This window comes from Entelurus aequoreus, linkage group LG25 (assembly GCF_033978785.1).
Source record: "Entelurus aequoreus isolate RoL-2023_Sb linkage group LG25, RoL_Eaeq_v1.1, whole genome shotgun sequence".
Lineage (NCBI taxonomy): Eukaryota > Metazoa > Chordata > Actinopteri > Syngnathiformes > Syngnathidae > Entelurus > Entelurus aequoreus.
The window spans coordinates 17,584,673-17,600,197 of record NC_084755.1 but is presented as its reverse complement, the minus strand read 5'-3'; the positions used below and the strand labels follow the sequence as shown (position 1 = coordinate 17,600,197).

The 15,525-nt window shown below is 41.0% G+C and overlaps 2 protein-coding genes across 3 annotated transcripts in view; one reads left to right on the top strand and one right to left on the bottom strand.

Annotated features, from left to right (window-relative positions):
• LOC133642315 (ubiquitin carboxyl-terminal hydrolase 22) overlaps positions 1 to 2,026 on the top strand; it is a 52,177-nt gene extending 50,151 nt beyond the window's left edge. For both annotated transcript variants that reach the window (XM_062036435.1, XM_062036436.1), the window contains one exon: positions 1,502 to 2,026. In XM_062036435.1, coding sequence (XP_061892419.1) covers positions 1,502 to 1,544 — 43 coding nt within the window. In that variant the 3' untranslated portion in view covers positions 1,545 to 2,026. The remainder of the gene's footprint in view (positions 1 to 1,501) is intronic.
• A 12,200-nt stretch (positions 2,027 to 14,226) lies between these two features.
• LOC133642852 (somatostatin receptor type 2-like) overlaps positions 14,227 to 15,525 on the bottom strand; it is a 42,321-nt gene continuing 41,022 nt past the window's right edge. The window contains exon 2 of the mRNA XM_062037264.1: positions 14,227 to 15,389. Coding sequence (XP_061893248.1) covers positions 14,227 to 15,342 — 1,116 coding nt within the window. The 5' untranslated portion in view covers positions 15,343 to 15,389. The remainder of the gene's footprint in view (positions 15,390 to 15,525) is intronic.

Sequence of the window (15,525 nt, the reverse complement as noted above, 5' to 3'; positions counted from 1 at the left end):
CAAATATTACAATCTGAAAATATTGCTACCTCTACAAAGGTATCGCTATACTACTGACATTTAAGTGTTTGTTTATGATAAAGTGCAAAACAGACCTAAACGTATTGTAAAAAAGACAATAATGAATAAGTACATTAATCTTGACAAATGATCCGTTTTTCATCTTAACCCAAAGATTGTGGTAGACTGGTCTTGAACAATGTGGGTAGTCCGCCAAAAAAATTAGCAGGCTGTCATGTGTCTGCTAAACAGGTGGCACAATAGCTATTAAACTCAAGCCCGTTTTAGCCAATTGGTAACAAAATAAAACAATAAAATAACAGTGGTAAAAATGTGTTACGTGATTGTAAAATATCACACTTGAATACAGTAATCCAATATTGATAACGGATATCAGTCAAAAAATCAGATGATATTGGCTTGCATCTAAAATATCCGATACAACGCTGGACAGCCAGTTAACATATAAATGTCCTGCAACAACCACACGAGTTTGATCTTTTCTTGTATGTTAGATAAGTTTTTCACAAAAGGTAAACATGTTAAGCTATAGGCTCCTAGGAGCTTGAAGCTATACAACAGCTAAGCACACAATACCATGCAATAAGTGTCCTTAATTGAACAATGTTGCAGTTTAAAACACAAACACAGTTTATCTGTGTGATGACAAATTAAACCGGAAGCAGTATTTTAGGTCCGTATACCGTATTTTTCGGAGTATAAGTCGCACCGGCCGAAAATGCATAATAAATAAGGGAAAAAACATATATAAGTCGCACTGGAGTATAAGTCGCATTTTTTGGGGAAATGTATTTGATAAAACCCAACACCAAGAATAGACATTTGAAAGGCAATTTAAAATAAATAAAGAATAGTAAACAACAGGCTGAATAAGTACGTTATATGACGCATAAATAACCAACTGAGAACGTGCCTGGTATGTTAACGTAACATATTATGGTAAGAGTCATTCAAATAACTATAACATATAGAACATGCTATACGTTTACCAAACAATCTGTCACTCCTAATCGCTAAATCCCATGAAATCTTATACGTCTAGTCTCTTACGTGAATGAGCTAAATAATATTATTTGATATTTTACGGTAATGTGTTAATAATTTCACACATAAGTCGCTCCTGAGTATAAGTCGCAGCCCCGGCCAAACTATGAACAAAACTGCGACTTATAGTCCAAAAAATACGGTAAATATGATCTTAAAACATATTGAAGTTATTTATTAATCAATAATATCATGATTTGTGTATTCATTTCTTGACTAATTGTATGTATTCCCTGTCCTTTTTGTAAATATTTAACAATATTTTATGTCATGGCACACTTAAAAAGCATCTTGTTTTAACGCCACGGAATGCAAGGTGATCTGTCAAGTCACCCGTCAAAGAGGCGGTGGGCGGGATCATATCACTGATTGGTTGTTTGCGTTGACATGGACTCATCAATTTCAATCCAATGTTCCTCCCCACCCCCGACTGCAGGTATCTCTTATTCTACCATAAACAGTTCCTGGAGTACGAGTAGCTCCTCCCCTCCACTACCTTGGTGACCACTGACCATGAAGAAGAACCACTGGGGGGGGGGGGGGGGTACAGTCGGACACACAAACAAACCTACCTGAACTACGTGACTGACTCGAATAGCCGTTGGAGGACACGCAAAAAAGGACATGAATAAAAAACATACGGCATCATGCAACGTTTCAACAACAAAATATAAGCACTGAGCTACTTCTTGGCATCTACTTGACAAAACTGAATGAAGAGGAGGACGACGGAAGACGCCCCCCCACCCCGTCTCCTTTTCCCTGCTTCCTGCTGCAGGGGGCGGAGTTTATGGGCACATCTGGGTTCTTAGTACAGTATTCTGACGCCCCGTCCCCATTCCCAATCACCCCCCCACCTCCTTCTCCATGGTGCTCTCGTCTCAACCGACCAAGCATTTATCTTTGAAGGCCCTTAGTCGTCATTATGCATTATGGGAAAGCAAAAAAAAAAGAAGAATAAAATCAATGTATTATGAACTTTGCAAGAGCATTTTCATGGAGTATCATAAGGATGGATCTATTTTTTTTGCATAAATGGGGCAGGAGCCAAGAGACGCTGCCTCGGCCTGTTGCTAAGGGAAGCGCTACCATGGAAACCAAACCCATTTTGGACCCATCATTTACTGTCTCCATTGTTTTAGTGTGGTTGATTGAGGGCAGGGATTATCTACCTTTTTTTTCTTTTTTTTTTTTTTTTAGCACTCATGGACTTTTTGAGGTTTTGTTTACTACTTTTTAGTTATTAAAAAAAAAATTCAGTACAGTCATGTCCTGTTACTGGAAATTGTTTTTTTGTTTTTTTTTGGACGTATTATACTTTCATTCTTGTGGAATTGTTGGTATATAATGATGGTGCTGATTAAAAAGAAAGCTCACCTTTTTTTGCTGTCAATAGACCGTAAGAAAGGCGGGAGAGTGTCACGTGGGCCTTCCGGAGGAAAGAATACATTGGCCGCCACTGGCGGTCGCACAATCACGTGACCGTGTTGCTTGTCTGTCTCCATTGGAAGGCGAGTTCGTGGCTAATTTCACCCCGCATGGTGGAAGTGGGTCCCAGCAGGCCCATCGCGGCTAATGCTGTGTGGCGAGGCAGGTTCCTTTGCACATACATGGGGCAGCGGGGCCACAGCCTGGCCCAGCCGGGTGATAAACGTCTCCATGGCAACGGCGTGCCAGAGAACACAAGGTAATGTCGCAGTGCAGTTCGTGGCTAGTTTCACCCGCATGGTGGAAGCGGGTCCCAGCAGGCCCATCGTGGCTAATACTGCGTGGCGAGGCAGGTTCCTTTGCACATACGTGGGGCAGCGGGGCCACGGCTTGGCCCAGCCGGGTGATAGCCTCTACATGGCAACGGCGTGCCAGAGAACACAAGGTAATGTCGCAGTGCAGTGCCATAAACGCGCCACTTGTGTTCCGAGGAACGAAGCGTTGCGTTGTAGTGACACCAAATGGCCACTTTCGGATATGCAAGGGGGAAATAATGAAATGCTCCATTAAAAACAAATAATCCACTAAAAATGTATGGAACAAAAAAACTACAATATAAAAATACATATATATATTTTTTTCATTTAAAAAAATATTTTGATTTAACAATACATAACAAAGCAACTGACTTGTATATTATGCAGTTTATTTAACACATTTTTTCCCAACAAACATAGGGAAGCAGTATATATTAGGGGTGTGGGAAAAAATCGATTCGAATTCAAAATCGCGATTCTCACGTTGTGCGATTCAGTATCGATTCTTTATTTTTTTTTATTTTTTTTAAATTAATCAATCCAAAAAAACAATACACAGCAATACCGTAACAATGCAATCCAATTCCAAAACCAAACCCGGCCCAGCAACACTCAGAACTGCAATAAACAGCAATTGAGAGGAGACACAAACACGACACAATACAAACCAGAAGTAGTGAAACAAAAATGAATATTATCAACAACAGTAACAATATTAGTTACAATTTCAACATAGCAGTGATTAAAAATCCCTCCTTGACATTATCATTAGACATTTATAAAAAATAAATAAATAAAAAAGAACAAAAGTGTCACAGTGGCTTACACTTGCATCGCATCTCATAAGCTTGACAACACACTGTGTCCAATATTTTTACAAAGATAAAATAAGTCATATTTTTGGTTCATTTAATAGTTGAAACAAATTTACATTATTGCAATCAGTTGATAAAACATTGTCCTTTACAATTATAAAAGTGTTTTACAAAAATCTACTACTCTGCTTGCATGTCAGCAGACTGGGGTAGATCCTGCTGAAATCCTATGTATTGAATGAATAGAGAATCCTTTTGAATCGGGAAAATATCGTTTTTAAATCGAGAATCGCGTTGAATCGAAAAAAAAATCGATTTATAATCGAATCGTGACCCCAAGAATCGATATTGAATTGAATCGTGGGACACCCAAAGATTCGCAGCCCTAGTATATATACACTATTTCCTCTTATAGTGCCATGGCATCTGTAAAGCTGATGTTTATATACATTTAAAAAAAAAAAAGGATGAAAATGTGACTTTCAGTGACTGGCGGAGGTTGTATTTTTACTCCATCCATCCATCCATTTTCTTCCGCTCATCCGAGGTCGGGTCGCGGGGGCGGCAGCCTAAGCAGAGAAGCCCAGACTTCCCTCTCCCCAGCCACTTCGTCCAACTCCTGCCGGAGGGATCCCGAGGCGTTTCCAGGCCAGCCGGGAGACATGGTCTTCCCAACGTGTCCTGGGTCTTCCCCGTAGCCTCCTGCCGGTCGGACGTGCCCTAAACACCTCCCTAGGGAGGCGTTCGGGTGGCATCCTGACCAGATGCCCGAACCACCTCATCTGGCTCCTCTCAATACTAGGACTGTAAAAATAACGAGTTAAGTCCTGTGATTTATTACCAAAAAACGCCCACAATAATCATGTAAATACACAAAATTAATCACGCAATCTATTTTAACCTTATATACTCCTTTAATTAACCATGCATGGTGACCTGAAAGGCGGCACAGGTTGCATTACGATACGTTAAAATGCACCACAATGGTGCTACACTGTTACCAGTTATTTCATTTAAAAATATATATTTTGATTTAACGATACATACCAAAGCAACTGACTTGTATATTATGTAGTGAGATATAGTTTATTTAACACATTATTTTTTCAACAAACATGCCGCCATGGCATCTGTAAAGCTGATGTTTATATACATTTAAAAAACAAAAAAGGATGAAAAAATAATGAGTTAACTCATGTAATTTCTTACAACAACAAAAGAAAATGCTCACATTAATCATGTAAATACACAAAATTAATCACGTAATCTATTTTAACCTTATATACTCCTTTAATTAACCATGCATGGTGACTTGAAAGGTGGCACAGGTTGTATAACGATACATTAAAATGCACCACGATGGTACTATGCTGTTACCAGTTATTTCATTAAAAAAATATATTTTGATTTAACAATACATACCAAAGCAACTGACTTGTATATTATGTAGTGAGATATAGTTTATTTAACACATTATTTTTCCAATAAACATGCCGCCATGGCATCTGTAAAGCTGATGTTTATAACATTTAAAACACAAAAAAGGATGAAAATGTGACTTTCAGTGACTGTCGGAGGTTGTATTTTTACTAGGACAGTCAAAAATAGGGGATTTATTACAAAAAAAATGATCGCATTAATCATGTAAATACACTAAATTAATCACGCAATCTATTTTAACATTATATACTCCCGAAAGGGTTGTATAACGATACGTTAAAATGCACCACAATGGTACTACGCTGTTACCAGGTTTTGAGCAAACACATAACGTGCATGCAAGTAAAACATTTTTCAAAAATGTCCCTGGATGACATTTTGACAACAAAGTAGAATTTGTGCCTAAATATTGGGGTCTTTTTAAAGTTAACTTAAATCATGCAAGTGCGTAATAACAGGTGATTAATCTGAATCCAAAGGTCTGATTTAAAAAAAAAATATATATATATATATATATATATATATATATATATATATATATATATATATATATATATATATATATATATATATATTAATTTGACAGAAGTTAAAGTACCAATGATTGTCACACACACCCTTGATCACCCCCTGGGAGGTGAGGGGAGCAGTGAGCAGCAGCAGTGGCCACGCCCGGGAATCATTTTTGGTGATTTGACCCCCAATTCCAACCCTTGATGCTGAGTGTCAAGCAGGGAGGTAATGGGTCCCATTTTTATAGTCTTTGGTATGACTCGGCCGGGGGTTTGAACTCACGACCTACCGATCTCAGGGCGGACACTCTAACCACTAGGCCACAAAACAAATGTTTACTGCTGATGTGAAACAAAAACAAATCTGATTATCACACTTTTAAACTTTTAATGTTTACAGTAAATTACTTGCTTGCATAATTAACATTAACCAATACAAACCCTGGTATTTTGACACAAATACACTTTAACACAATGTAATACACAACATTTTTTAATGTTTTTTTCTTGAATCCACGTCATTTATTTGTTCAAAACTTGGTAACATAGTATAATAAGCATCAAGTCACGTTTGGGGTGTATTTTGAAACAAAATACATAGGCATTAACCTGATCACTGACTGTCTAATAAGCAGATAACTATCCATGATTAATGGGGAACTTCATTTTTTATTTTGTTATTTTGCCTATCATTCACACTCCCTATGTGAGACGAGCACACTATTTTCTGTGCATCCTAAATAGCAAAAAAGTGATAGCAAGTGGTGGCTAAAATACAGCTACGGGTATACAGTCTATTCTGGTTATAAAACCCTCTAAAAACATCTAAAACACTTGCTATACATGCTATTATTTTATATGTAATGTAGTAACGTGTATTTATGTTAACATGTAATATTTACAGTATTTTGGTCATTTTAAGCATCACCAGAACTTCTTTCCTGGGCAAATTGGCCTCACAAAGACAACTGTTTTGATCCAGAATTTTATCTTTTTTTAACCTGAATACACAAAGGATGAGCTACACATTTTAGATGCTGTGTGCTAAGAACATTCAGCTCTAGCGAAACACTAAACCATCACGTAACACTAGTGCTAAACAAGAAATACAATTTAGATTTTTTTAGAAGGCCTTGTAAGTGGAATAGATGACACTCCAATACCTGCATTGTCAGCCGCCTCCTACTAGCATTTTTTTTTTTTTTACTATTTAGAACGCACAGAAACGGCAAATGTGTGTGTTCTTGTCTCACAAAAGGATTGTGAATGATAAGCAAAATTCCCCAAAAAGTGCAGTTCCACTGTTAAGTTTGTGCGGCCACAATAAATCGTGTTAATTTTGACAGTCCTATTTTTTTCCAAAATATAATATGCAATTCCACTCAACATTATTCAACATACTTTGTTACACAAATTTACAAAATGTACACATTTCTTATAGTTGTCCCCCCACCCCAAAACAAAACAAAAATATAAAATAGTGAAAGCTTTTTATCTTATGGTTGCAAATAAATCTTATTTCATTAATGTTAATTATTTAATTGCTTTAGCAATATTATTTGTGAAAATAAACCTTTGTACAGAATACAACATTTAATCATTTTCAACATGTATTTGACTAACTACTCCCTCTGGTTAGACACCTTACCTCTCATATGTTGCTCTCTGCAGTTAAGTAAATATTATTGTATAGAGTACAAAACACACTATATTGCCAAAAGTATTTGGCCACCTGCCTTGACTCACATATGAACTTGAAGTGCCATCCCATTCCTAACCCATAGGGTTCAATATGATGTCGGCCCACCTTTTGCAGCTATTACAGCTTCAACTCTTCGGGGAAGGCTGTCCACAAGGTTGCGGAGTGTGTTTATAGGAATTTTCCACCATTCTTCCAAAAGGTCACACACTGATGTCGGTCGAGAAGGCCTTGCTCTCAGTCTCCGTTCTAATTAATCCCAAAGGTGTTCTATCGGGTTCAGGTCAGGACTCTGTGCAGGCCAGTCAAGTTCATCCACACCACACTCTGTCATCCATGTCTTTATGGACCTTGCTTCGTGCACTGGTGCACAGTCATGTTGGATGAAGAAGGGGCCCGCTCCAAACTGTTCCCACAAGGTTGGAAGCATGGAATTATCCAAAATGTTTTGGTATCCTGGAGCATTCAAAGTTCCTTTCACTGGAACTAAGGGGACAAGCCCAACTCCTGAAAAACAACCCCACACCATAAATCCTCCTCCACCAAATTTCACACTCTGCACAATGCAGTCCGAAATGTAGCGTTCTCCTGGCAACCTCCAAACCCAGACTCGTCCATCAGATTGCCAGATAGAAAAGCTTGATTCATCAGTCCAGAGAAGGCGTCTCCACTGCTCTAGAGTCCAGTGGCGACGTGCTTTACACCACTGCATCCCATGCTTTGCATTGCACTTGGTGATGTATGGCTTAGATGCAGCTGCTCAGCCATGGAAACCCATTCCGTGAAGCTCTCTGCGTACTGTACGTTGGCTAATTGGAAGGTCACATGAAGTTTGGAGCTCTGTAGCAACCTCTTTGCATCCGCTGACCCCTCTCTGTCAGTTTACGTGGCCTACCACGTCGTGGCTGAGTTGCTGTTGTTCCCAAACTCTTCCATTTTCCTATAATAAAGCCGACAGTTGACTTTGGAATATTTAGGAGCGAGGAATTTTCACGAATGGATTTGTTGCACAGGTGGCATCCTATGACAGTTCCGCGCTGGAAATCACTGAGAGCGGCCCATTCTTTCACAAATGTTTGTAGAAACAGTCTCCATGCCTAAGTGCTTGATTTTATACACCTGTGGCCGGGCCAAGTGATTAGGGACACCTGATTCTGATCATTTGGATGGGTGGCCAAATACTTTTGGCAATATAGTGGAAGTAGCATACACAAAATACATTGCAAACATTAAGGTAAGAAATACAGTGGAAATCATTTTCTATTTACTTAGTTATGTGAGAAGTACCCACTTTTAGTCATCCATTGTATTACCACGCTCGTGAATTATTCAGAGGAGCAAACACTTGCTGTTGCTATGTGAGTTGAATATAAGACGCACGACCTTAACATGTTAAAATACTTGATATGATGGGAAATGAGTGACGTAATGTGAGTTATAGACAACATTTCTACACGGAGACACTTCATGTCTGTCTCCTTTTACATGTGGATGACTAGCCAGTCTAGTGATGAGCAATGCAACACACGCACCCTTGAGTCAGGATTTGTGACTAATCCACCTGCACATGAGTGAAATTATAGACTCTTGGAAAAAGAACGATAGAACATTTTTGGATTTAAAAAAAAAAAAAAAAAGGCCAGAAATCATCTTTTAGCCCTTCTCAAATTCATGTTTCTCATGCAGCTGAAGAAAAAATACACTTGAAATAACAAGTCTCTTACTGGGAGATGAACAGGACCTTGTATCATCTTAATGGAGTTGTATGCTCACAATTCTTTCACTTTGAATACTTGAGAATCATGCAGACACAGTTGAATACTAAAAAACAAAACAAATGCGAGCCATTATAACATGCATTATTCAGTTGGCATTCTCATAATAATGATAAAAAAAAGCTTTAGTTCTCTTTCTCATTTGCATCTATTACCAGAACAACTTAACTGTAGTCTTATTTTACAGCATGATGATGCACATGTGCAAACTCCAGCAGCAATATTCTCCCTAAAAAAATGTTTAAGAAAATATTTAATTTGGACAAAATCTCTTCGAACACAGTTCATATGGAAAGTGAGTACAAACCAGCTTTTTTTCTGCCATCCAGCTGAAAATGTATGTTTCTGAAGTCCATATGTGCCATGACACCCAAAAAGAGTTGTGTATATATTAAATGTTATTTTTTTCACATTTACACATAAACATGTATTTTTTAAACTTTTTTACATTTGAGGGGGTTTTTTTGCACTTAAAAATGCCTTATTTTTGGCATAAAACCCTCCCTCATATTATAGATAGAATATTTAAAAAAGAACAAAAAACAAATGTATGTACAGTGCCTCCAGAAAGTATTCACAGCGCTTCACTTTTTCCACATTTCATGTCACAGCCTTATTTCAGAATAGAATACATTCATTTTTGTCCTCAAAATTCTGCATACAATTCCCCATAATGACAATGTGTAATAGTTTTTTCCTTTTTTTTTTCCTTTGCAAATGTTTAAAAAAAATAAAAAAATCACATGTACATAAAGATAAGTATTCACACTACGATGAGGTGGCGACTTGTCCAGGATGTACCCAGCCTTCCACCCGAATGCAGCTAGGCTTCATCTTAGTCTAGTCAGGGAGGTGACCGAGAAGCCGATGGTCACTCCTCTAAGGAGAGAGGAAAACCTTACCGAAGGACAAAAATCTCTGCAACAATCCACCAATCAGGCCTGTATGTTGTAGCCCGGAAGAGTTAGGGATGCAAGGGATTTTGGGTATTTGTTCTGTTGTGTTACGGTGCGGATGTTCTCCCGAAATGTGTTTGTCATTCTTGTTTGGTGTGGGTTCACAGTGTGGCGCATATTTGTAACAGTGTTAAAGTTCTTTATACGGCTACCCTCAGTGTGACCTGTACGGCTGTTGATCAAGTATGCCTTGCAGTCACTCTCGTGTGTATGCAGAAGCCGCGTACAACATGTCACTGGGCCGGCACGCTGTTTGTACGGTGAAAAAGCGGACGCGTCGACAGGTTGTAGAGGACGCTAAAGGCAGTGCCATCACCGGCACACCCTTAATAATGTTGTCCGGGGTGAAAATTAGAAGAAATTCGGGAGAATGGTTGACCCGGGAGATTTTTGGGAGGGGCACTGAAATTCGGGAGTCTCCCGTAAAAATAGGGAGGGTTGGCAAGTATGGTGCCAAGCTTGTGGCATCGTATTCATAAAATCGATGCCAAAGCTGCATCAACAAAGTAATGAGCAAAGGCTGTGAATACTTATGTGATTTGAACTTTTTTATTTTTTTATCAAATTAGCAAAGTAAAAAAAAAAAAAACATTGTCATTATGGGGTATTGTGTGTAGAAGTTTGAAGACAAAAATGATGTGATTAAATTTTGAAATAAGTCTATAATACAGGGGTCTCAAACTCAATTTACCTGGGGGCCACTGGATGCAGAAACTGGGTGAGGCTGGGCCGCAAGAAAAGATTTCTTAAAAAAATCTAACATGCACTTTTTAATGAATTCACCTTCTTTGAATGGCTTTCCCGCCCTAGCAACATACTTGCCAACCCGGGAAAACTCCCGAATTTCAGTGCCCCTCCCGACAACCATTCTCCTGAATTTCTCCCGATTTACACCCAGGCAACAATATTAAGGGCGTGCCGTGATGGCACTGCCTTTAACCTCCTCTACAACCTGTAGTCGGGTCCGCTTTTTCACCATACTAACAGCGTGCCAGCCCAGTCCCATGTTGTACGAGGCTTCTGCAGACACACGTAAGTGACTGCAAGACACACTTGATCAATAGCCATACAGGTCACACTGAGGGTGACCGTATAAACAACTTTAACACTGTTACAAATATGCGCCACACTGTGAACCCACACCAAACAAGAACGACAAACACAATTCGGGAGAACATCCGCACCGTAACACAACATAAACACAACAGAACAAATACCCAGAATCCTTTGCAGCCCTAACTCGGGGCGGGTGACTGTGACTGGGCTGGAACGCTGTTTATACAGGCTGTAGAGGACGCTAAAGGCACTGCCGTCACGGCAATATGACAAAATGTGGGAAAAAGTGAAGCTCTGTGAATACTTTTGTGTCTATGTACAAACACATACATAAATAACACTAACATGTATAATGCTCTGTACAGTGGGCCAGGATGCAGAAGTTTACATATAAAAGAGGTTGGACTTTGGAAATTGAGTTTTTTTAAGTCCTGTTAAGTCACAACTATGGTAACGTGACCTAAAACAAATACTCCAGTAGCTCCAAGGAAGTGTGAGTTCATTCTTTTCTCATGTCAATACGCTCCAGGCCAACAGTCCAGATGTTATTAATAGCCTTTGAGCAAACATTGGCATGGAGTCGGTTCGCATCCGCCAACTAGGAAAAACAACACATCTCTTCCGGGTACTCCTTTTCCACTCTACTTTCAAAAGTACCTTGGGAATATGGAAGTCGGCCGTAAGGAGACATGCGAACAATGGAAGGAGTTCCGAGAGGAGACTGTGGAGTGCAATACTTTAGCATCTGTGTTTACTTTTTGTCATTTCCAGCTGTGCATCCTCAAAAGTTAGATTGATAGGCGCACCAGAAGAGATCTGGGGCCGTATTTATCAAGCGTCTTAGAGTGCCATTTTACACTTAAGTCCTGAGAATTTGCGAAATTTAGTCCTACTCTCAAACTTAAGAATAAAATCTATTTATCAACTTTCTTAAGTCTAAGAATCACTCCTACTCTCCACGATATTTAAGAGACCTTCAGAGGTGTCCTAAGTGGTTAGGGGTTGCCGGCGGGGGATGGCACTGAGGCGAGAGAGACGTGCGCGAACGTTCAGGGAGCGGAAGGATGTCCTGGCTTTGTTTGATGACGAGCAGCTGATCAAACGGTATCGTTTAGACAGAGCGGGTATTATTTTTGTCACAGATTTAATAAGGGGCGTCATCTCACCAGCAACATCACGCAGCTGAGCGTTCACAGCAGAACTAAAGGTCATCACAATGCTTCGATATCTCGCCACTGGGAAAATGCAACAGTGTAACGCTGACGATTCGGGGCCATCACAACCATCAGTAAGCAGAATTGTTATGGAAACAATAATGGCCCTTACTGCTCCTCACCTCGTCATGCGTTTCATTGACTTTCCGACTACACCCCGGATAATTCAGCAGAAGCAAACTGCATTCAAATTAGTTGCCTAATTAATGAATTGGAAAGAAAAGGAAACATTTATTTTTGATTCATTGCCAATATTGTTTGTTTGTCTTGTATTATTTTGTAGTTCATTGTCAAAATATACACTCCGATTGTCCACTTAAATATTTCTAAGATATTTCTTTATTCTTAGACAAGGGATTCCCTTCCGTGATTGGTCATTTCTATGGACACAAAAATTACGTCACCTAAAATTCCGTTTACGGCACATAGTAATGTCGTAATTCAGCTCTGAGTGTGACACTTAAAGGCCTACTGAAAGCCACTACTACCGACCACGCAGTCTGATAGTTTATATATCAATGATGAAATCTTGACATTGCAACACATGCCAATACGGCCGGGTTAACTTATAAAGTGCAATTTTAAATTTATCGCTAAACTTCTGGTTGAAAACGTCTATGTATGATGACATATGCGCGTGACGTCACTAGTTAAACGGAAGTTTTCGGACACCATTGAATCCAATACAAAAAAGCTCTGTTTTCATCTCAAAATTCCACAGTATTCTGGACATCTGTGTTGGTGAATCTTTTGCAATTTGTTTAATGAACAATGAAGACTGCAAAGAAGAAAGCTGTAGGTGGGATCGGTGTATTAGCGGCTGGCTGTAGCAACACAACCAGGAGGACTTTGACTTGGATAGCAGACGCGCTAGCCGACGCTAGCCGCCGACCGCACGGATGATCGGGTGAAGTCCTTCGTCCTTCCGTCGATCGCTGGAACGCAGGTGAGCACGGGTGTTGATGAGCAGATGAGGGCTGGCTGGCGTAGGTGGAGCGCTAATGTTTTTAGCATAGCTCTGTGAGGCCCCATTGCTAAGTTAGCTTCAATGGCGTCGTTAGCAACAGCATTGTTAAGATTCGCCAAGCTGGAAAGCATTAACCGTGTATTTACAGGTCCATGGTTTAATGCTATTGTTGATTTTCTGTCTATCCTTCCAGTCCGGGGTTTATTTCTTTTGTTTATATCTGCATTTGAGCCCGATGCTATCACGTTAGCTCCATAGCTAAAGTGTTTCGCCAATGTATTGTCGTGGAGATAAAAGTCACTGTGAATGTCCATTTCGCGTTTTCGACTCTCATTTTCAAGAGGATATAGTATCCGAGGTGGTTTAAAATACAAATCCGTGATCCACAATAAAAAAAGGAGAAAGTGTGGAATCCAATGAACCCGTGTACCTAAGTTACGGTCAGAGCGAAAAAAGATACGTCCTGCACTGCACTCTAATCCTTCACTCTCACGTTCCTCATCCACAAATCTTTCATCCTCGCTCAAATTAATGGGGTAATCGTCGCTTTCTCGGTCCGGATCTCTCTCGCTGCATTGTAAACAATGGGAAAATGTGAGCAGCCCTTCCTCCTGTGACGTCACGCTACTTCCGGTACAGGCAAGGCTTTTTTATCAGCGACCAAAAGTTGCGAACTTTATCGTCGTTGTTCTCTACTAAATCCTTTCAGCAAAAATATGGCAATATCGCGAAATGATCAAGTATGACACATACAATGGATCTGCTATCCCCGTTTAAATAAAACAATTTCATTTTAGTAGGCCTTTAAGATTCAGTCCTACACTTCGCTGAAAGTGTGAGTAAGACGCTTGATAACTAACTTTTAAGTGCAGCTTTCAGTGAAGAATTTCCTTACTCATAAGTCAACTCTTGGCAGACTCCTTAGGAGTAATTCCAAGAAGCTTGATAAATACGGCCCCTGCTCAGTCAGTCAAGGACCAAGTCAGATGCTGGTCTGCAGGTCCCCGTTCAGGAGAGTACTTTGTGTTTCCGTGGGGTCGGCCATCATGCGGGACTTGTCCTGTCGACTGTCGCTGCGTTCCGCCTCGTCCAGACCGCCCACCTTCTTGAGGCACAGGACGTTCTGGAAGCTCTTCTTGAAGTTCTCCGACAGGAAGGCGTACAGGATGGGGTTGGCGCAGCTGTTGGCGTAGCCCAGCACCACCACGAAGGCGAAGGTGCTGCGCAGCACGGGGGTGGTGCTGATGGTGCCCGTCACCGAGGTCACGTTGAAGACGTAGAAGGGCAGCCAGCAGAAGACGAAAACGGCCACCACGATGGACACCATGCGGGTGACTTTCCTCTCCGAGCGCCGTCTTTTGGAGGAGGAGCTGACGCGGATTCCCGACGACTTCACCTTGATGATGATGAAGAGGTAGCAGAGGCAGATGACCAGGAGGGGCAGGAAGAAGCCCAGGATGAAGGTGTAGAACATGAAGGCGGTGTAGTAGGCTTCCTGGGGCTCGGGCCAGACGATGGTGCAGAAGCAGCCGTCGTGTTTGGTGATGACGCCGCTGTAGATGACAATGGGCAGGTTAACCAGCAGAGACACCCCCCACACCGTCAGGTTGATGGTCTTCGCCATGCGGGGCTTGCGCCACTTGGTGGACCTGATGGGATGCACCACGGCCAGGTAGCGGTCGATGCTCATCACCATCAGGCAGAAGATGGAGGTGAACTGGTTGAGCGAGTCGACGGTCATCACCACCCTGCACAGCACCGGGCCAAACGGCCAGTGGACCAGCGCCAACTGGATGGCGATGAACGGCAGGCCCAGCATGAAGAGCACGTCGGCCACCGCCAAGTTGAGGATGTAGATGTTGGTGACCGTCTTCATCTTGGCGTAGCGCAGGATGACGTAGATGACCAGCGCGTTGCCGCACAGGCCCATGGCGCACACCAGGAAGTACATGCAGGTGATGACCACGGTGCTGGTCCGGTTGAAGCTCTGGTCCGTGTCGTTCCTCTGCGGGTCTGACTCGTTGGCTGGCAGGAAGCTGTCGTACATCAGGTGATCCGACATGTTCGGAGGGGGCGACGAAAAGATCCACGAGTCCATGATGTCCGAGCTTTCTCTCTCTGTCACTCTGGATTATAACATCCTGCCTGAGGATGAAACAATATTGAATCAGTGGGAAATTGTACAGGAAGTGAAACAATACACTTTGAAACTGGTCATGAGCCCACCTCCCGAGAAAGTGTGGACCCAATGGTAAGAATTTTTATTTTATTTTATTTTATT